This window comes from Misgurnus anguillicaudatus, chromosome 9, assembly GCF_027580225.2.
Source record: "Misgurnus anguillicaudatus chromosome 9, ASM2758022v2, whole genome shotgun sequence".
Taxonomy (NCBI): domain Eukaryota; kingdom Metazoa; phylum Chordata; class Actinopteri; order Cypriniformes; family Cobitidae; genus Misgurnus; species Misgurnus anguillicaudatus.
The window spans coordinates 4621733-4644803 of NC_073345.2; the positions used below are offsets into that span (position 1 = coordinate 4621733).

Sequence of the window (23071 nt, forward strand, 5' to 3'; positions counted from 1 at the left end):
GTCACTTCATAACGTTCCCATGGCAATAGAGGACACGGCTGCGCTTTTGGGAAGTAAATGCAACATTTTTCAACTTTCTGCTAATATATATGTGACTTTTTGCTACGAAAATGCGGAGATTATGAAATCATGCAAGCCCCGCATATTTTGTGCGCGGAAATATGTAATTAATGCGGTGAAAGTGCGTCGTATTTGGAAAAAATGCAGCCCCGCATAAATATGCGGACTTTGGCTGATTATGCAATATATCGCGCGATCGCACAATCGCGTTTTTCTGGAGGGATTGATTGCAGTTAGTCAGTTTTCATTCGTTTTTATATGTTTTTTCTTGTCACTTTAAGTTTAACATGGTCAAACGGTGTGCATGGGGTACATGCAACTCCGACACTAGGTATCCCGAAAGGCTCTGCGACGGTGTGTATTTTTAACAATTCCCAAGCCACATCTCAACTAAGATAAGTGTCTGCTTAATCCAGATTAAGTTATGCTGTAGACCACTAGACCCACTAAACGTGGATAAATTAAACAAGGATGTCTACAACCCGAATTCCAGAAAAGTTGGGACGTTTTTTAAACTTTAATAAAATAACTAAAAGACTTTCAAATCACATGAGCCAATATTTTGTTCACAGTGGAGCATAGAGAACATAGCAAATGTTTGGACTGAGAAAATTTACAATTGTATGCACAAAATGAGCTAATTTCAAATTTGATTTCTGCTACAGGTCTCAAAATAGTTGGGACAGGGCATGTGTACCATGTTGTAGCATCTCCTTTTCTTTTCAAAACAGTTTGAAGACGTCTGGGAATTGAGGCTATGAGTTGCTGGAGTTTTGTTGTTGGAATTTGGTCCCATTCTTGCCTTATATAGATTTCCAGCTGCTGAAGAGTTTGTGGTCGTCTTTGACGTATTTTTCGTTTAATGATGCGCCAAATGTTCTCTATAGGTGAAAGATCTGGACTGCAGATCTTCTACGACGAAGCCATGCTGTTGTAATAGCGGCAGTATGTGGTTTTGCATTGTCCAGCTGAAATATACAAGGCCTTCCCTGAAATAGACGTCGTTTGGAGGGCAGCATATATTGCTCTAAAACCTTTATATACCTTTCAGCATTCACACAGCCTTTCAAAACATGCAAGCTGCCCATACTGTATGCACTTATGCACCCCCATACCATCAGAGATGCTGGCTTTTGAACTGAACGCTGATAACATGCTGGAAGGTCTCCCTCCTCTTTAGCCCGGAGGACACGGCGTCCGTGATTTCCAACAAGAATGTCAAATTTGGACTCGACTGACCATAGAACACTATTCCACTTTGAAATAGTCAATTTTAAATGAGCTCACAGGACACGACGGTGCTTCTGGACCATGTTCACATATGGCTTCCTTTTTGCATGATAGAGCTTTAGTTGGCATCTGCTGATGGCACGGCGGATTGTGTTTATCGACAGTGCTTTCTGGAAGTATTCCAGTATGTCATTGATACAATCATGCCGATGAGTGATGCAGTGTCGTCTGAGGGCCCGAAAACCACGAGCATCCAATAAAGGTCTCCGGCCTTGTCCCTTACGCACAGAGATTTCTCCAGTTTCTCTGAATCTTTTGATGATGTTATGCACTGTAGATGATGAGATTTGCAAAGCCTTTGCAATTTGACGTTGAGGAACATTGTTTTTAAAGTATTCCACAATCTTTTTACGCAGTCTTTCACAGATTGGAGAGCCTCTGCCCATCTTTACTTCTGAAAGACTCTGCTTCTCTAAGACATACCTTTTATAGCTAATCATGTTACAGACTTAATATCAATTAACTTGATGTTCTCCCAGCTGAATCTTTTTCAAAACTGCTTGCTTTTTTAGCTATTTGTTGCCCCCGTGCCAACTTTTTTGAGACCTGTAGCAGGCATTAAATTTTAAATGAGCTAATTAAGTGGATACAAGTGTAAAATTTCTCAGTTTAAACATTTGCTATGTTATCTATGTTCTATTGTGAATAAAATATTGGCTCATGTGATTTGAAATTCCTTTAGTTTTCATTGTATTCAAATTTAAAAACGTCCCAACTTTTCCGGAATTCGGGTTGTACATCTGTTCTTAGCTAAGTCAACAACGTATTTGAACATTATCTTTAACATCTCTAACCTAACATTAGCCTAACATTAGAAAATGTTAACGTTAGCTTCTATCTGCGCTGTACATCATGTTACTTAGCTTCATTAACGTATCTGTAAATAACCAAGATAAAAAATGTTATTTATTATTTGTAATAGCAATGATGTGCTGAATGATTCATGTATATACTGTAGCACCAAACTAACGGAGAGGTAACTTACTCTTGGTAAAGATAGTATAAAAGGCTTGTCCTGGAAAGGTATGCTGAAGCTTTTCATCGAACTTCTCAACAATAAAATTATTAATCTAACCCGCCAATGCATAGTTAAGGCGATGATAAATAGTCTTTCTGTCTCCAATCATCCAAATCATCAATTGCCTCCTGTGAAATGTCTCCTACTGTGACAGCTGCCATAGCGCCTATCTCAGAATGTTGATTGCTTGTCCGAGTGATTGGAGGGGGCGTGGCTTAGTCATAGGTCAATTACATTGAAAGTGACAGAAGTGAAAATGTAATCCTTCATCTAACTATCCTTTTATTATACATCAGTATATAAAAAATTTCTGCACAGGTTCTGCACAATTAAGAAATTAAAAACATAATTGTCATAATTTATTTCACCTGATACAGTTATCGTTTTGGTAAATCAGTCTTTCCAGAAAAACGCTGAGGTTTTTTGTGATTGTTGCGGGCAAAAATCCTCGATTTTGCGGCACGTTTTCTTAAAAAATGCGATGGAATATGCGGGATATTTATGCAATTTATGCGATGTAATTGCGGGAATTTGCGAAAATTGCGGAACTTGCAAAAACTGCGGAAACTTGCAAAAGCTGCAATGATGTTCACGTCACATAATCACGTCACTTCATAACGTTCCCATGGCAATAGAGAACCCGGCTGCGCTTTTGGGAAGTAAATGCAACATTTTTCAACTTTCTGCTAATATATATGTGACTTTTTGCTACGAAAATGCGAAGATTATGAAATCATGCAAGCCCCGCATATTTTGTGCGCGGAAATATGTAATTAATGCGGTGAAAGTGCGTCGTATTTGGAAAAAATGCAGCCCCGCATAAATATGCGGACTTTGGCTGATTATGCAATATATCGCGCGATCGCACAATCGCGTTTTTCTGGAGGGACTGGTAAATGAAATGTACAGTGTTTTCATTTTTTATTATTATTGTATCCATGCGGCTTAGTTGTAACACTGTGTTACAACTAACCCCACTGTGTGAAAAATGTCATTCTAGCTCGGCCCTGTGTAATTATGTAAAGTAGCTGTGTTACAATAAACCCCACATTATTTTGTGCCTCGGTTACGCTAGCAATTTTGGAAATACTTTGTTTCTGCTTAATTTGTAAGATTTCTGTGTTTTCACATACAGGCTTAAATGGGTTAATTGGGATGTTTATTTTGGTGACAAAGTCACAACTACAGTGTAAAAATGGTTTCCTCTAAGCGCTAGATCATTTGAAGTGTGTCGTTTTTGCTTGCAAACGTGGCTCGTGCAAAAGTGTGTTTTTCAGGTCTGTTGAAGGTGAAAGTGTTATTCCAGCGAGAAGACGTCGAGAAGAAAGCTTGATGGAGAAAAGAAATGAGCGATTCTGATAAAAGAATTGCTGTAGAGTGCAAAGATGAATAGACAGAGACATGCTATTGTCCATTTTCATTGTAGATGCACATCATCATTTAGTTTTATTCCACTAAGAGCTGAAATAACCTAGAGCAGTTGATTCAGAGATTCAGCAATTGACTGAGGTTAATTTAGACCAACGTTTTTGCTCTTAAAAGCATTATTTTGCCTTCAGCATTGTCTAATTTGGGTTTTTGCTTTTCTTTTCTCAATGCCAACATTTCCTCCAGGTCAGGGAACCATGAAATGTGTTCTCTTGTAAACAAAATCTGTCTATATACAGTATATGAACCTTTGATTTGAAGCTGATGTTAAACATTCAATGACATTTTAAATTAGATTGTGGAGAAAGAGCTCAAGTTCTATTTTTATGTGAAAGACATCAATTTGTTAAAAGCGCTGTGAGTTTGTAAATGAGCTATGTGAAAATGCATGATTATGATTACTTTGCTTTTAGCCATGTACAAATTGTTTTCTTTTTACGTGTCTGCTGTGCATCTTATATTAATCATAATCTTTTAACTAGCTGAGTAATTTCAGAAAAAGATGACTTATAATAATAATACAGCAATTTTACTGCATCTGAATATAGTCTTGGGTGAAAGGTCCTGTGATTCAGTGATTCATTTAGTCAGTATCATTATCAGGTTTGTAGAAAAAAATGAAATTTGTTTCTGTGTGCTCTCTCACATATTTTCCTGTCATAACTGTACTTATTTCCGTCATTGATAAGTGGCAGACGGGTGCTAATTGACAAGAAATACACAGTTTTACACAATCTTGCTGGTTACATTTCCTCAGTAATTTCAGCATTTTTTCTTTCATTGTTTCTCTTTGAAAGCTTGTGCAGTGATGTCATGCATAAACATGAAGAAAGGCTTATGGGGCAGCTACACTTTGGAACAAAATTCACTTTAAGGTGTTACATTGTGTGCGTTCATTTTTTTCTTTGTCTAACATTTTCAAGAATAGAGAGATATTGCTGGTCTAAGATCAGTTGTATAATGTGCGTTGCCATATACATGCCGGCCAACGATATCTTTGTTTGTGTTTGTTTATCAATCTGGCTAGTGGCTAAATTGATCTCTGGAATAAATACACAGTAAAAAAGTCAATTCAACATACTATTTTAAGTTTTGACCTGTGAATAGTTGACATGACTTATAAAAACAAGTTGAAATTGAACTTATATTTTTATACTACTTTAACTTAAAAAATTATGTTGATTTGACAGTGTACCTTGTTGAAAATAAAAATGCTTCGCTTCGACAATGGGAGATTGCGAGCATGGATTACTGCTCATGAGAAGAGAAGTTTGTCATGGAGATTTAATGATCTGTAGCTAACATTGTATACACTCACCTAAAGGATTATTAGGAACACCATACTAATACTGTGTTTGACCCCCTTTCGCCTTCAGAACTGCTTTAATTCTACGTGGCATTGATTCAGCAAGGTGCTGAAAGTATTCTTTAGAAATGTTGGCCCATATTGATAGGATAGCATCTTGCAGTTGATGGAGATTTGTGGGATGCACATCCAGGGCACGAATCTCCTGTTCCACCACATCCCAAAAATGCTCTATTGGGTTGAGATCTGGTGACTGTGGGGGCCATTTAAGTACAGTGAACTCATTGTCATGTTCAAGAAACCAATTTAAAAATGATTCAAGCTTTGTGACATGGTGGATTATCCTGCTGGAAGTAGCCATCAAAGGATGAGTACATGGTGGTCATAAAGAGATGGACATGGTCAGAAACAATGCTCAGGTAGGCTGTGGCATTTAAACGATGCCCAATTGACACTAAGGGGCCTAAAGTGTGCCAAGAAAACATCCCCACACCATTACACCACCAGCCTGCACAGTGGTAACAAGACATGATGGATCCATGTTCACATTCTGTTTACGCCAAATTCTGACTCTACCATCTGAATGTCTCAACAGAAATCGAGACTCATCAGATCAGGCAACATTTTTCCAGTTTTCAACTGTCCAATTTTGGTGAGCTTGTGCAAATTGTAGCCTCTTTTCCTATTTGTAGTGGAGATGAGTGGTACCCGGTGGGGTCTTGTTGCCCATCCGGCTCAAGGTTGTGCGTGTTGTGGCTTCACAAATGCTTTGCTGCACACCTCGGTTGTAACGAGTGGTTATTTCAGTCAAAGTTGCTCTTCTATCAGCTTGAATCAGTCGGCTCATTCTCCTCTGACCTCTAGCATCAACAAGGCATTTTCGCCCACAGGACTGCCGTATACTGGATGTTTTTCCCTTTTCACACCATTTTTTGTAAACCCTAGTTTGTAAACTCAGCAGATTGTGAAATACTCAGACCGGCCCGACTGGCACTAACAACCATGCCACGCTCAAAATTGCTTAAATCACCTTTCTTTCCCATTCTGACATTCAGTTTGGAGTTCAGGAGATTGTCTTGACCAGGACCACACCCCTAAATGCATTGAAGCAACTGCCATGTTGATTAGATAATTGCATTAATGAGAAATTGAACAGGTGTTCCTAATAATCCTTTAGGTAAGTGTACATTTTACACAGTAATGCTAGCTCAGTGATATAGTTGATACACTTTAGCTGTGATTTGAACTGAGGTATTTTACTTGTTATTTATTTTGCTAGTAAATAATCTACTCTGGGGCTCTGTTGTTATTGATTCTTTGCGAAGTTAAGTTTGGGCACAAAAGCCGTTTGTTTATTCCGAAAACATTTATATAATAGGACTAGCTTTGTGTCTATCCCAGGTACTGAATAAAGGACTCTAAATAGCACTAAAAGTGGTCGACTGGTTCATAGGGGAAGCGATTTAAGTGCTATATTGAGCCATATGGTGCTATGTAGTGGTGCTGTAGTTGTGCAATACACTAGCACCACTAATTCTACATACAGACAGTGCTACAGTATAGAACACTTAAAGTGGTTACCCATATGATTAAAAGCAAGCCTGCTAACAACTTTTAGTGCTATTTAGCACAATTTTTTTGAGTGTATATCGCTACTTTCTCAGTAGATACAAATGCTCTTTGGGTGAGAAAGCATATCTCATTACAATCTGCTCATGACAAGTCTGACAAGTCTATGTCGATATGAATAGCATTGCTGATTGTATCTGCGGCACCTCTGGCTCTAAAAAAGGCTTTATTAAAAAAAAAGGGAAAATGTCAAAGACCAAATGTATTGTCTTTGATTTATAGTAAAACAGCAAGTTTTGTCACAGTCAAGTGTCACAGTTTGTTAGGTTCTCCTAAGAGCAGAATACATTTTATTTAGAAGACAGTTTATTGAATTTTGATTTCTATTGCTTGAGAACATAATCACATGGTAAATAATGCGTACTGAATTTTGGAAAGGCGTTGCACACTAAGGGCCAAATTTACTAACGGCTTGCACCAGCGCAAACCATCATTTTGTCATTAAATAACAACTATGGGGATTTACTAAAGACGTGCAGTGGATATTAGCGCTGAAAAGGTGTGGTCTAGTTGTTTTTGCGACTGTCCTTATTGCATATGCATTTCTAGGAATTTCCCTTTTAGACGCAACAATTTTGGGAAGAGATAATTGAAATTATTCACCCAACGCGACTTACTAATGTTTGTGCGTGTGTTATGACTGGTATTTGCGCTGTATTTAACGGCAAAAAAGGCATGTCTTAAATTACTTTGCACTTGAAATGGCTGCAATTATTGCTAAAATAAAGGGGGATCAGAGAGAGCAGAGAACGCGTGATACAATGCATGTAACAGTTTACTTGGAATGCCAGAGGAGAATATTATTCAAAAATATTGTTTGCCAAGCCATGTTATTTTTAATTTGCTGAAGTAAATAAAATAGGAGTCACTAGGAGACGTCACACAATACCAGGTGTTTCAAAACTTTTTTTTTCACAAGTTTCACAAGTTTATTTTCACAATATCACAATTACACATGTTGCATTGTACACTACATTTCAATGCAGCAGATATAAATAAATACTATAGTGAAAAAAATGACTCCCAAGAAGCAGCAGCTTATAAATAGGGGTCCATCCCACCTACCAGAAAGTAATTAACAGTTTCTATACCTTGCATCATGATTTACATTGATCCATGTACCAAAAGGAGAAGTTTAATCCTCAGCCGCAGATCCTTCAGGTCTGTATCTCTCCAGTAGTTGTTGCTTTAATTTCTTTTTAAATTAAAAAAATTATTCAGATTGTTTTAAATTAGTATTCAGACATTCCATAATTTAGGACCACTATAACATACACTAAACCTAGCACTTGTTAAGTTCTTCCATTTACCTTTTATTAGTAGTTTATGTCTAGTGTGGTATGTATATAATGGAATGAGTTCACACAATCTAGTATTTAACCTGTTGACCACCTTGTACATTGTACATGCATTATGATAAAAGTTACATTAAGGAAGCATTAATAGACCATATCCATGGAAGAGAGCATTTGTATGAGCATTGTATGTGGACCATGAAATAGCTCTTATGGCTTTCTTTTGTTATATCATAAGTTTCTCAGTATGAGTAGGGTAAGTATTTTTCCAAATAAAACTACAGTAACTCAAGTGAGGCTCAAACAGAGTCCTATACAGTGACAAGAGCGCATCTGATTGGAGCACATGTCTCACTTTAAAGAACAAACCCACAGCTCATTAATATGTTCCTTAAAGTTTATGAATTGATCAATATGGATTTCAAGAAATTTTATTGCGTCAACTCTTTGTATTGCTCTACCATCTATATTTAAATTAATGTCACAATCCCTAAACTTATGACTACTTGAACGAAAAACAATATAAAAGGTTTTACTAATGTTTAGCGATAATTTATTACATTTAAACCAGGTCTCTACTTCTGCTAATCTATCATTTAGGAATTTTTCCAAATTATTCATGTTTGTATGAGATACAAACAGATTTGTGTCGTCAGCAAAGAGTCTTTTTTGAACATCACAGGAGCAAAATACAAAATCATTAATGGAAACGATAAACAAAAGAGGCCCCAAAATAGATCCCTGGGGAACCCCAAATACTATATTTTCTAATCCAGAATCTATACCATTTAAGTTCACATATTGCCGTCTTCCACAAATATAGTCCCTGAACCACTGGAGAGCCACACCCCTGACCCCATAGTGCGACAAATTATCAAGTAAAATTTGAAAGTCAATCGTATCAAAAGCTTTTGAAAGATCAAGAAAAACCCCAATACCAGCTTTCAAAAGCATCATTAATTTTCTCTATCAGATCTAAAATATAGCCATACTTGTGCTGCAGTTCTTCCTAAAGCCATATTGTGACGATTCTAATATATTATGTTTATTTAGGTAATCTACCAATCGCGAGTAAACCACCGTTTCTAATACCTTCGAAAATGTTGGTAGAATTGATATGGGTCTATAATTTTGAAAATCACTTTTGTCCCCAGATTTGTATACTGGTATTATCTTTGCCACCTTAGTTTGATTAGGAACTACACCACACTGTAGTGAAAAATTTATTATATGGGCAAAGGGCTCAGCTATTTCTTTTACTATGGCTTTAACTTCTTGAAAACCTTCATTTTTTTGTCCCCCTGTTCTTTTCAGTCTACTATTTGCGAGCTAAGATTACACCCCCCGTATTTTCCGCTGCAGTGTCCATGGTTATGAACTCAAGATCAGCTCTGCTTATTTGTGACTCTGAACTCATTTGCACTGCTCTTAGTTTGCGTTGGTCATTATAGAAATCAGCTGTTGCGCCTGTGTTATTTAATTTGCCTTTTTTTAGTAAATAACCTGCATATATTACCACTCCCATCAGCCCTTTTTTTGGAATTGCGCTCTCATGCTATTTTGCCCCGTTTACTAAATCTGGCCCCAAATGAGGTACTGCTGAATGGTGTAATGCTTGAGAAATGTGTAATTCCACTCAGCAAAACAGTTAAGGTTTTTCTTTCCAAAAGTGGCAGGCATTACTTAACTGTCCAAGTCTTTTTTCCCACTGCTAGAAGATTCAGTACACCTGGTTTGACCTTAATAACAGGTGATTTTCACTACGTGTACTTCTCTGAGTGCAGCAGTCTAGACCTCGCCTTCAATGACGGTAATTTTTCCCATACCCCAGTTATGTTACCTAATGGACCATTTATGTAGCATTTATGCTTTAGACTCAGGATTTTATCCAGAATTACTTATGTATACATTTGATATGTACATGGGTTGTAAATGTCCTGTACATTATTTGGAACATATCTGAGAGCCGATATTGTGTTTTTTATTTTTTATTTTAAGTTTGCAGATCTTATTAAAGTGCTCTTTTTTGATGTTTATCTCTTATAAAATATTTTTTATATTAGCCATGGTCTGATATTCTGTTTTAGTTCATTTGAAACCAGATGTACGGTGTTCATTTTAGGACATCCTCAGACCTCAGCGTCAGAACTCAGGCATCAGATGAAACGGCATCGTGCCTCAGACTTAAAAGTATCAGTTCTCAGAAAAACATGGTCTCGCACATCAGACATCGGGCAAAACGGCCTCGGACTAAAAGTCATAAGGTAAAACGGCATCAGGTCTCGCACATCAGACATCGGGCAAAACGGCCTCGGACTATAAGTCATAAGGTGAAACGGCATCAGGTCTCGCACATCAGACATCGGACAAAACGGCATCGGACTAAAAGTCATCAGGTGAAACGGCATCAGGTTTCGCACAACAAGGCATCGGACAAAACGGCATCGGACTAAAAGTCATCAGGTGAAACGGCATCAGGTTTCGCACAACAAGGCATCGGACAAAACGGCATCAGATGATCTTTTTTTGTGGCATCAGATGATTTTACACGTGGCCCCGCCCCTTCACATGACATCACTATCGCAAACTTACCAGAGATCAATAAAGACTTATTAGGGCACTTTGGTTTGTTTAACTGTATTAATTGTAGCCTCGACATATATTGTTGTTGTTCTTTTTCTCACTCGCCTCTGTATAACAATGATTAATTTTAACACGATTTTACACATGATCACGCTTTTTCGCGTGACGTCACTAAAAAGCTACTGATATCTTTTTTACTGTCTTTATTAATCCCTACAGTTTCTTAACTATATAACGTGTTTCATGACGATTCATCATCACATACGTAAATGATGCTGTTTCTCTCTCTCTCTCTCTCTCTCTCTCTCTCTCTCTCTCTCTCTCTCTCTCTCTCTCTCTCTCTCTCTCTAAATTAATGTTTTAAGCTGGCTAAAACATTATTTAAACTACATTGCCGTTTGTATATAGCTAATTGTTTTTGTTTAACTACTGTAGCTATGGTTTTCTGTTATAAAGCGTGCTTATAATTTAAGCACATTATAATAATGTATGATATATTATGTATGATTTAAGCAAGTATAAGTTTGACCGAATTCTGTATACTATAGCCTAATAAAAAAACGTTTATGAAAGATGGAGACAGGTAAATATGAAATAAGCCCTTGATAATATTATTATTATTATAAATTATTCTTTTTGCTTAAGCCCAGGGCCCCGGACTGGGAGTGTTTTCTGATAAAGTGACCACAAGTGCCTTTCAAGTAATGAACAATGACGAAACGGTGCGTTTTTATCTTTTTAAGTTAAAATAAAAGGCAACGTGTATAAACATTAATTAAATGATTCTTAATACTTAAAAGCCACGGTGTACAGAACAGCACACAAAGAAAATACACAAAACATTTTTGATAACTAAACCTAAAAAATAACAAATGTGATCCTGTCTGGGCAAGTTCAGTGATCTTAATTCATTTTGAGATTTAGCGAGCAATCAAAAATTTACAGACTTAAATCAAGTTCACTATGGACATAATTAATGACGCATACTAAATGCAGTTTTATAAATTCCTGCCAAGAATTTCATTAAAATCATCGGAATAGTGACGCTTATCGCAGCTCAGTGCATTAATACATTGCTATTAAGGATAAAATTCATACACCTTATGGGTCGTATATATACAGAATTACTGTGTCACGTTAATGTCCCAATATGTTTTTTTAATTCTGGGCAGGAATAAATAAAACGGAATATGTATATGACTTATTATATAGTGATTTTGATCTTAATAGCACTGTATTTAATGCATAAGCATGCATTAAGTGTCATGTTAATGTCCCTAAGGTCCCAGATAGCAAAAATAGCAATGTGTCGGCGGACCACTGGCGGTGCTCTGGCGGCAGTAAGCGTCATAAGGGCGTAATCGCAAACAGGTCTGACGGCGGACCGCCGCGGCAGCCGCTTTTGCATAAATTAAGCAGTCGGTCCGCCGGCTGCATGCTGGCGGCATCTCGCAACAAATGAGAGTGACGTATTCCGCGGCAAAAGTTTAATCCCCGCCAGCGGGACGCACCTATAGCCGACAGCTTGGGGCTGGCGGCATAAAGAAACCATGCGGATATTTTTTGCTATCTGGGGTTGTGTTAAGTTTTTTTTATTCTGCACAGGATTTAAACACAGGATGAAAACCATAGCTGCAGTAGTTAAACGAAAACAATTAGATATACAAACGGCATAATGTAGTTTTAATAATGTTTTAGCCAGCTTAAAACATTAATTTTGAGAGAGAACGAGAGAGAGAGAGAGAGAGAGAGAGAGAGAGAGAGAGAGAGAGAGAGAGAAAGTTAAGCAGCATCAATTACGTATGTGATGATGAATCGTCATGAAACACGTTATATAGTTAAGAATAATAAAGACAGTAAAAAAGATAACAGTAGCTTTATAGTGACGTCATGTGTAAAATCGTGTTTAAATAAATCATTGTTATACAGAGGCGAGTGAAAAAAGAACAACAACAATATATGTCGAGGCTACAATTAAATACACAGTTGAACAAACCAAAGTGCCCTCATAAGTCTTTATTGATCTCTGGTAAGTTTGCGATAGTGATGTCATGTGAAGGGGCGGGGCCACGTGTAAAATCATCTGATGCCACAAAAAAATCATCTGATGCCGTTTTGTCCGATGCCTTGTTGTGCGAAACCTGATGCCGTTTCACCTGATGACTTTTAGTCCGAGGCCGTTTTGCCCGATGTCTGATGTGCGAGACCATGTTTTTCTGAGAACTGATGCTTTTAAGTCTGAGGCACGATGCCGTTTCATCTGATGCCTGAGTTCTGACGCTGAGGTCTGAGGATGTCCTAAAATGAACACCGTACAGATGGCAGCTATATATGGACAGCATGGTTTCAATTACAAAATTCAGTTGCCAAAATTGCATATTGACAGTTAATATACATCACATAGAAAGAGCGCTTACTGTAGTTTTAAACTGAGTCCAAGGAGTCTTGAGATTTCTTATTTATTTCATGTATATTACATCCTTTCTGTTTATTTATTGGTCACAGGGCACAGTGGTGCCACTGGATAGCGGCTTTATTGGAGTAATTAAAGTGGATAATTTTATTTTATAATGTAGCAACTTTGATGCCTTATACACTTTTAAAAACTTCCAAAATTTCAAAACCAAAATCACCAGTGTTGGGAATGTTACATTAAAAAAGTAATTGCACGTTACTTGTAATGCGTTAACCCAACACTGATTATAGTTACTAGCAGTGTTGCATTACGTAATATTGCTTTTCTGAAGTAACGAGTAAAGTAACACATTACTTAATAAATGGACACATTAATATATATTTTTTTTAAGTAATGTGAGTTACGTTTCAGTTTAATTAACTCCATTTAAAAAATAATGAATTAAACTGAATGTAGTATTATGCACTCTACCGTATGCATGCGTGCCTGAGCGGGATCCGTTAGCGGAAGAGTCAGAAATGATGGCAGGCCAGAGCTTGATATTTTTGCAAAGGAAATTTCTGAACGCAGAACTTCTCAGTCGTAAAAACACCTGCAAGGCCTGAAAGAGATCAAGCCTCTGCCAAGAAAAAGTAACGCAAAAGTAACTTAAAAGTAACCTGAGTATACTTTCCATGAAAAGTAACTAAGTAACGGAATTATGAAAAAATATTTTTTAAAGGCTGGCGGGGAATGAGTTTACCAAAGCAAGTGGCATTTATTTTTAAGATAGCACAAAAAAGGTTTTAAAGTACAGTATATTGTTCAGAATTTCAACATAACTAATTATAAAACTAATTAAACTAATTATCATAAATTCAGAGAGGATATTAAAGATTTACAGTAGTCTGGAGCTCAGTGACGTCATAGCTAACTATGACCACACACAAAGCACTCCCAACCTAAAACATTTTCCCCATTGGAAAGATAGAAGCAAGAAAAATGTTGAAATGTGTTAAGTCTCCTAGTGTTTATCATTTGCAAAACTGTTTTCAATATTGTTTTCAGCTACAACATATCACAGTGCATTGAAAAATTATGATGAATCTATGTTAATAAAGTATCTTGCCCTGAGGATAGATATGATGAAACGTATCTAAAAATAATTGCAATAGATTTTCTTGTGAAGAAGTTGTTGTAAAGCTAGTGAAAACATGCAGTGGTCTAGCAATAAGGATAGCTGGTGCAGTGTTGTGTAGATATAATGTTGACATAAGAGTTTAACAGTAATATCTTTATGCTACATACTATATTAGTTTTACTGTAATATGGTAATAACATCAAAAGGTGTGTTGTATACTATTTTAAAAAATGTGGTAGTAACTATAATGTGACACACTTTATAAAGTATGTTTTATCAATAGAAATCTATTGAAATGTACACTTTTAAAAATAAAGGTGCTTCACGATGCAATAAAAGAACCATAATCAAGTTCAAGATACCTTGTTTCTTTTTCTTGCTTTTCAACACTATTCTGTCTATATTCATGATGAGAACCAAAATGTTGTAGTGTCCACAGTTTCCTGCACATCACACTCTCTCACACACTTAAGGGCATCTTCATTTAGCATCTTCATGCAGTTTACCTCACCCACATGTCCTTGGACTGTGGACTATGTGCATGACACACCAACACTGTCCTAAGGGTAAACTTGCAAGCTACATATAAAGCATTCTGGTCCAACTGGGATTTGAACTAGGATCCTTCTTGCTGTGAGATAAAAGTGTTATCCACTCAACCACCGCCAATATACACATGGCACTAGACTGTGACCATATTTTCTGCAAGTGCGACTAATATTTCTTGGTGGTCACACTGGTTGCCACTGTAAAACTAATTAGTCTGTTTTTTAAATAATCATAAATGTTCTATTATTCAAGCGATTACGTCTATCGCCCATCCTGTCATTCTCCATTGACTCCTCCCCTCTCCCACCATTCCATTATTTTATCATGACAGGTACCCCTAGCAGCTGTAAAGCATGGGTGTGTGAGGCGAGAGACCATACAGAGTGTCAAAGCACAAGGTTTTTATGAAACGAAGCATAGCCCCTTTGTTGTTTATCCCATGCGAGTATGTGCTGAGCTCTGAGTTAATGACCTGTTTAAAAGAGGCAACGTGCACTAGTGGACCATGTTTCTTTATACTCCACTCTAAAATAACTATAAACTGCCCCATATACCCTCATCTTCCTATCAGCACTTTAAAATGTGATAGTTCACCTAAAACTCATGGCGCTGTCAAACTACATTGCAACTGAAACTATTCTATATATTCTATACAACTTCTATACTGTCAATTACCATTTATAATCAATTTTTATATAATTATTTTAACCCTAATCAAATTAATAGTAATACCATTTTATTAAATTAAACAAATTGCATCAGACCCAGAGGCGGAGTGCAACCAAAAAATCTACCGGGAATTTTCGTAGACCACAGACCCTCGGTGGTCAAAAAAATAAAATAATAATAATAATAATAACCATAACCATGGTATTTGTAGTAAAACTAGAGTAATACAAATCGTAATCAATCTGCAAAAAAAAAATATATATATAATAATAGTATAATAATATAATAATAATAAAAGATTTTAAAGATTGTAAGAACATTTCCTTTTAATTTAATTTTGTCATATAAAGTTTTAAGAGATAATAATGTTTTTTCCACTTTTATTGCTTATTTAGACTTGTTAGTGTGGTTAACAGTGTGTTTGGTGCCTTTATCTCAGAGTTTATTTCAGTAATATTGCTGTTTTTCCGGTAATAATAATACAATTTACATGTCAATCCTGCTTCCTTCTCTGTTTATTCATTTCATTATGCTCTTATGTTAAGTTATGTGAGGATATGTATTGCCATATGAAACGTTCATTGCCGTTATATAGGCTACTCTCGTCTAATATTCAAATCATATGCAAAATAATGTGTGCATCTTTGAATAACTGTAAGAATACAGTTCCTTTGATTTTGTCAAGGTTTTGAGAAATAATAATGTTGTGAGGATATTTATTGCCATATGAGACGTTTATTGTGCTTTTGTGAAAGCACAATGGGTGCTTGACGGGTCCGACCGCGTACGTAGCCTACTACAATAAACAGGCGTTCGGCGGCTTTTTACATCAAGGCCGACAGGCTATGCCATTTGGGGAGGGCCCGCTCACTGATCCCCCTATATTTTTTATATGGTTGGACCTGCCGAACAGGTTTAGCACTCAACTGTGTTGAGCAGAGAGGCTGCACATTTTGACCAGCGGGAAGCGGCCGCACATCAGGACGCTAGACGGTGGGGGTTCCTATATAGCTTGCAATGTATAACTATTATCCGACCGGGTCTCGCGGCCTCAAAACACTACCGGCCCACCGGGAAAAGTCCAGACTCTTAGGGGGCTGTTTATACCGATGCGTTTTGGTCAATCGGATCACAAGTGGACAATGCTAAAGACAGGTGTAAACGGGGTGTAAAACGTTTTGAGCTTGTCCACTTTTGACCACATTCAGAGGTAGTCGAAAACACTTTCGTTTGGATTGCTTTTGTGGTGTAAACGTGCATGTGGTCAAATGTGTTCAAACAGGAATGTGTCTCTCTTGTCCACTTGTGATCCGAGCGACGAAAACACATCTTAATACCAGATGTAAACAGCCTCTTAGTGTTTTGACTTTAGGACAACAAGCCATGCAAAAAATATTTGATACTGTTATTTTCCAACCATTCACAGGCACCATATTTGATTTGTAATAACTGAGGTGGGAAAGGTCATGGGTTCAATCTCCATTTAATGCACATACAGTACTGATACAATTTGGATAAAAGTGTTTTGTTAACATTTTGTTATGTTCCTCACATAAAACTATTATATGAATAGCACAAGAGTTGTATGGACGGGTAATTGGGGTGAATTCGTCAAAACCAGTTTTTGTGTTCTACGGAAAACAATAACAGTATGAAACAGAATTTCTGTGTGAACTGTTTATTTAATATGTTGAAAATGAGGCTGCATTTATCACGACCTGAAAATTGTATTGAAAGTAAGCAGATCTATTTTTCTGACTGTATTTTTTGTATTTTCAACAGGTATCACTACAGTGCTAACCATGACCACGCTGAGCATCAGCGCTCGACACTCTCTTCCCAAAGTCTCCTACGCCACAGCCATGGACTGGTTTATCGCTGTCTGCTTTGCCTTTGTATTCTCTGCCCTTATCGAATTTGCCGCTGTCAACTATTTTTCAACCTTGCAGGCCAGTAAGGAACTTCGGTGGGCAAACACAACCCATGCTGCGGCTACAGCAGCGGCCAGTGGTGATAGAGAAGTCATTTTGGTAATTCTTGTCTTTGTGTTTCCTTGGTCATTTATTTCAGCCTTTCTCTCTCTCTTTAATAGCTCGCTTTCGTTTCAGCTGATAACAAGCAGAGTAGACAAAATGAGACAGCCAGTGGTCTCCCCAGCCATTTTGCTGCTGCAGATTATGTAATCAGTTTGATGTAACAAAACATCCAGCAGAAAGCATGGCAGGCTCTATCCTCTCTGTCTAGCCTGATTGCTGTAGGGGAAAATGCACTCCCATAGTACTCCTGTCCTGTCCCAAGAGAGTTAATGAATGTGTTATATCAAAAGGGATTGCAATAGGGAGTGAGACAGTGGCTCAGCATTTGTTTGGTGCTTCCAGTTTCATCTGTCAGTGTTTTAATCAGTTTTGGGCATGGTAACACTTATGTCTGGCTTTAATGAGTTTAAGAAAAGCTTTGTTATGGCATGCATGTCTCTTTAACGGTAAAGTGTGCATTTTCTCCTACACTTGTTTTACCAAAAATACTTATTGGTTTCCAAAAGGTTTTTCAAACACCCCTTACTGTATATATGCCATTGGTTAGATAGCTTTTTGGTACAACTGTACTTGATATTTAAACATTAATTTCACATATTAACATGTTTCTCCAGACATTAACCTTTATATAGGAATTATATGCAAAAAGCTCAAACCATACAAAACAGCCACAAAAATAAACTGTAAACCACTGTAAAATATTCAAGCCAAATGCCTTAAAGTGCTAGAGTTAAATAGCACAAATGTTTTAATAGTCTCTTTGAAGCTGCAATACGTAACTTTTGCATCTCTGTCGTCATCTCTGTTTGAATACTAAAATTGTAGTTATTTGCAGAGTCATTTTCTGTAGGTGGGTTGTGCTTCGCTTTGCTACACTGCGTGAATAAGGGTGCATCTCATTTCTCTGTCTTACCCCTACCCCTCGGTTTTGCGCGTTCATGTGAGGCGAAGTGAGATCTCAATTCTCAGTTTGATCAAGGACTAGGGCCAAGGCGTAGGGATACATAGCCCTTGAAACGAAGTGTGATAAGGACCACACTTGAAAGAGAGGGGTAAACTTTAATGTAGGAATTTCTCAGGAGAATCGCATCAAGATTTTTTATGGCTGAACGTCGAACTTCAAGAACGTCGAACTTCAAGAAGTCGCACAAATGAAATTAACGTTATTTTCATCAGTTTAATTAATATTATATTATGACACTCATGTTTTATGATACTTTAAATAAAATGTTCAAGCGGTTTTAATTGTAATGTTTTTGTTTTGAATCGCTAGTTAAGCTGCTAGCTAGCAGCTAAGTTATGCGCTATTTGTTGAGCTCAGCTCAGGCAATCGATACCTGAGACGACGGGATCTTATTTGTTTATATCAACGCTCGTCTGTTGACGTAGCAGCCAGTTAGCGGCAAGGGAAGGTGACGCAAATGGTAATCGAGTGGTGTCTTATTTTTTAGAGAAACGATCTGTCTTACCCCTTTGTCTTCGTCTTCCCCTTGCCCCTCGAAAACAAGTGAAGGGGAAGGGGTAAGACAGAGAAATGAGATTGGCTCTAAATCTGATGCCTGTGATCACCGCATGACAGTGGATCTGTCATTATACATCATCAAGGCAGTTAGAAGTACATCCTTAAAGTTATATATCAGAAAAAACGGGCATCTAAATGGGCGTATCCGATTTCACTTTTGCTAATTTAACGACGGGAAAAATGGTTTGTGCGCCGAGCGTAGGGTCGAAAAGGGTTGTTTCTATTCTTGTAACGTGCAATAAACCAATGAGAGTCTTATCTCTCATCCCCTTTAAAAGCCAGTTGCGCTGGCGCTATGTCTAATCCCTATTTAGATGACTTTGTAAACTGAAAAACTAAGCGGAGGAAGAAGACTCCCAGTTTAAGATTAATGTTAAATAATTGTGTTGTTTTCATTTTTATTGAAATTGTTATTTTTTGGATCAAACCTTCAAAAGACGTCTTTTTAGTCATGGAAGTAAAAATAGCAGGCTTTTAATAGCTGTAAATGTATTAATATCCTACATCATCATTGTAATCTCATAAAATAATTTCCAAATATGCAAGAAAAGGTTTGTACTCCAAAAATACAAACAAGAATAAAGCATTTGCGGCATGTTTTTTTTAAAGTACTACTTATAAAAGGTTCTCATCTCACCATATCCACAGGTACAGAGTCATCATATACAATAAATCCGTGGGAAAGCATTTAAAAACATTAAATAACAAAAACAATATTGCACCATTGACTTTAGAGCAGGTTTTTGTTGGTCAATGGCGTAGTCTATTTTAGTTGCCTCAAAATAGCCATGCGCCAACAATGCACCTGAACACACCTTGTTTTCAGACCAGAACACCCATGGGCACAACATTGGGCGCAAATGCATTTGCTATTTAAACAACGTGGCGCTAAACGTGAAAATGATAATTGCGGTGGGTTGAAACTAGCAAAAGACACTTGCTTCACGCATTGTGTCTAGATGACACGTTTAAAAAATGTTACGTTTCTTGCTAGTTCTCGAATCTGTTATTCGCTGAGAGGCTTTTCTGGCCATGCGATAATCCCCTAGTATCATCATGCAAACGGTTTGTATCATTCTGCCACTGGGAATTTTAGAACTAGGATATAAGGCTGCATTTACACTGCAAATGTTCATGCCCAATTCTGATTTGTTGCCTGTATTTTAAAAGCGACCCATATACGATATCAACATTTAAACTAAACACTTGGCAAAACAATTCACGGATCAAAAATGCAGCAAAGTTTACATAAGAGTAAAACAAGTAAATCCCACAGGCAACAACATGCAGAGAACCAGGAGACAGGATGGAGTGGAGCCGGCACGGTAGGAGGCTAGGGCAGAGCAGGAAGCTGGCAGGGCAAGGAAACCAGATGTTGGGAACCAGGGTGTAACTGGAGATGACGGCGGTGGCACTCAGGACCTTAACAAGACACAGGAGAGAGAGAGGCCATCTTGGCCAAGGTTGAGGGTCTGGAGAGCTCTAGCTCAGCCATCTTGGCCAGAAAAGAAGGATCAGGGGCCTCAGTGGAAAATAGTTCTAAAGTGGCAGCCATCTTGGGAACTGCTTCTAGAGTGGCAGCCATCTTGGGAACTGGTTTGGGTGCGAAGGCCTTCACAAACACCGGCTCGCCTGGTGGTACACACAGAGTCCGGGAACCGGCTTGGCTCCACAACCTGCGGAGCCTTGTGCTTACTGCCCCCCCCCCAAAAAAAATGTTTAGGGGAGACGTCCTCCTGCACCTTGCCAATGGTGAAGGGGGAACCACTCAGCACCAGAGCCCAATATACAAAATTAATAAAAACTCCCTTAAGGATCATGACTGGCAAGCTGGGTTTTAAGTGGGTCATTAAAGTTTGTGCAATAGAAAACAATTAGTGACTTATCTGGAAAGTATGTTTGGTGAGCAATGTCCAAGAAGTCCTTTGTATGATCCTATAGGGAGTAGGGACCCTGGCAAAGCATGAGGACTCCTGGTGACACCAGGTGGCCAAAACACAGACAAAATAAATACTGTATACATTGTTTACTTACAAGATTATATGGCTTTATTTATGTAACAACACATGAAACTTCAGCATTACTCAACTAGCCGTTGTCCTCCATTGCGCTAAGAAGAGTCATGTGATTGTAAGTCTCCACCTGAGTTGACTTCATTTGCCAACTTTGCTTTTCCATGACATATTAGACATCTTGAGATGGAAATATCTGATCTTTCTGCATACATTGCGGATGTGAATGGTTGTAGCCGATTCATAGAATTTTTCCTGGGTCATATCCGATCTGTGCCACTTGAGAGAGAATTGAGTTAAGTGACTTTAAACATGCAATGTAAATGCGGCCTTATTTAATCACTTGAGCTGACAGTCACAAATTGGGACTGTAATAGCTGCCACCAGAGTGAATGTTCACCCAGCGGCTAAAGGGTTACCTGTCATCCTGGGCTTCAAATCCAAAGTGGAAGGAAGTATTTTCACACAAAAGAGGCTTTTGACAGCCCAAATTATAAATCAACATTGTAAGCTTAGCGTTTTATAATCAGGGTAAAGTAAGGAATCAGTTTTGACCACAAATTTTTATGTACTTATTAAGCAATTGATTTATTCTTAACTAACCAGTGTGTAAAACTTCACTACCCAATCTAATGAGTTGCTATAGCAATGCTAGTCTTTCAATGGAATTTTGCTCATGCATCTAATAAATCTATGTTGCTTGAACTGCTCTGATTAAACTTATTAGTTGGGCACATGTAAACTTGATATCTTAAGTACTCAACAAAATGAGCTGAGAATAAACCACAAGAGCCAGAAACAAGATACGAAGCAGTTTGTAAATGTCCAATTTCCTTGAGTTAGGTGGCACCTGTATGCAAAAATATCTGTGGTATTTCAACAGTGTGAGCCAGGTGCTTCCTGGGTGATTTTAAACAGCAGTGAGGACGACACAGTGATCTGAAGCTGACACTCGCTGCTTGGAAACCTGCTAAATCATGGAACCGAGTCAAAAGGATCGTTCCATGCCAAAAGTTTCCCTGGAGTCAGCGATCAGAGAGAAAATAATCCCAAAATAGACCTGGTCATTTAAAGTGAAGACTTGTTTCAGCTATTTAAATGGTGTAATCAACATTTGTGTTAGTATGGAATACTAACAATTTAATATGGTATATACCTGCATTGCAATCACAGAGAAATTAATGACTTTTTACTAAGAAAACTCAATATAAAATGACCAATGTCATAGCTTTTATTCCTAAAGCACACAATTTAAGTCATTTTAGTCAAATTGTCATACAATTTAAACTAGTTTTGGCTTATTTTAGCTAGTTGCATTAATGTACATTTATGTAGGCCAGAGAATGAATACGTTAATAACATGTTAAAACAAATTAAGTTTAACCCACAAATTTTATTAACGTGCGATTAACGCAAGCAACGCGCAATTTCTGTTTGACCCTTGATAATTGAGACAGAGCCTTAGACAGTAAATGTGACCTGTGCTGTCTAAATGAGTTTGAGGTATTCATAAAAATTAGAACATTAAGCCCTCGTCTACCGGTCCCAATGCTCTAAAGTCATTGAACATTTAAAATTATCTTTATTTGTACATTTTATGAGAGGTGTACCGTCCTAAATGCTTAAAGGGATAGTTCACCCAGAAATGAAAACAATGTCACCAATGACTCACCCCCATGTCGCTCCAAACTCGCAAGACTTCCATTTATCGTCGGAACACAGTTTAAGATGTTTTATATTTAGTCCAAGAGCTTTCTGACCCTTCATTGAAAATCTACGTACAATATACTGTACATGTCCAGAAAGGTTATAAAACATCATCAAATTAGACTTTGACTAAAGTCACGTGACTGCAGTGACGCAGATGACATGTTATCCTCAAACATGTTTGCGGGTTTTTTCTTTAAACTTACAGCATGTGTTTCCCTCAGACTGTTAACGAAGCCCGGGTGCACAAAAAAAAAACAGCTGGGGCGCACCAGATAACGCGTCAGCCGCGTCGTACGTCATCCGCATCGCTGCAGTCACGTGACTTTGGTCTCGCGCATGTGCTTCACAACAGACGCGGAAGAGAAGACAATGCTAATAAAGTCGTAATTTTCAGTATTTTTGGACCAAAATGTATTTTGATGCTTCAA

At 37.7% G+C, this 23071-nt stretch overlaps 1 protein-coding gene across 1 annotated transcript in view; it reads left to right on the forward strand.

Annotated features, from left to right (window-relative positions):
* Positions 1-23071, forward strand: part of gabra6b (gamma-aminobutyric acid type A receptor subunit alpha6b) — a 44109-nt gene that overhangs the window by 11484 nt on the left and 9554 nt on the right. Inside the window, 1 exon segment of the mRNA XM_055180626.2 lies at positions 17146-17393. Within this exon segment, the coding sequence (XP_055036601.2) occupies positions 17146-17393 (248 nt within the window).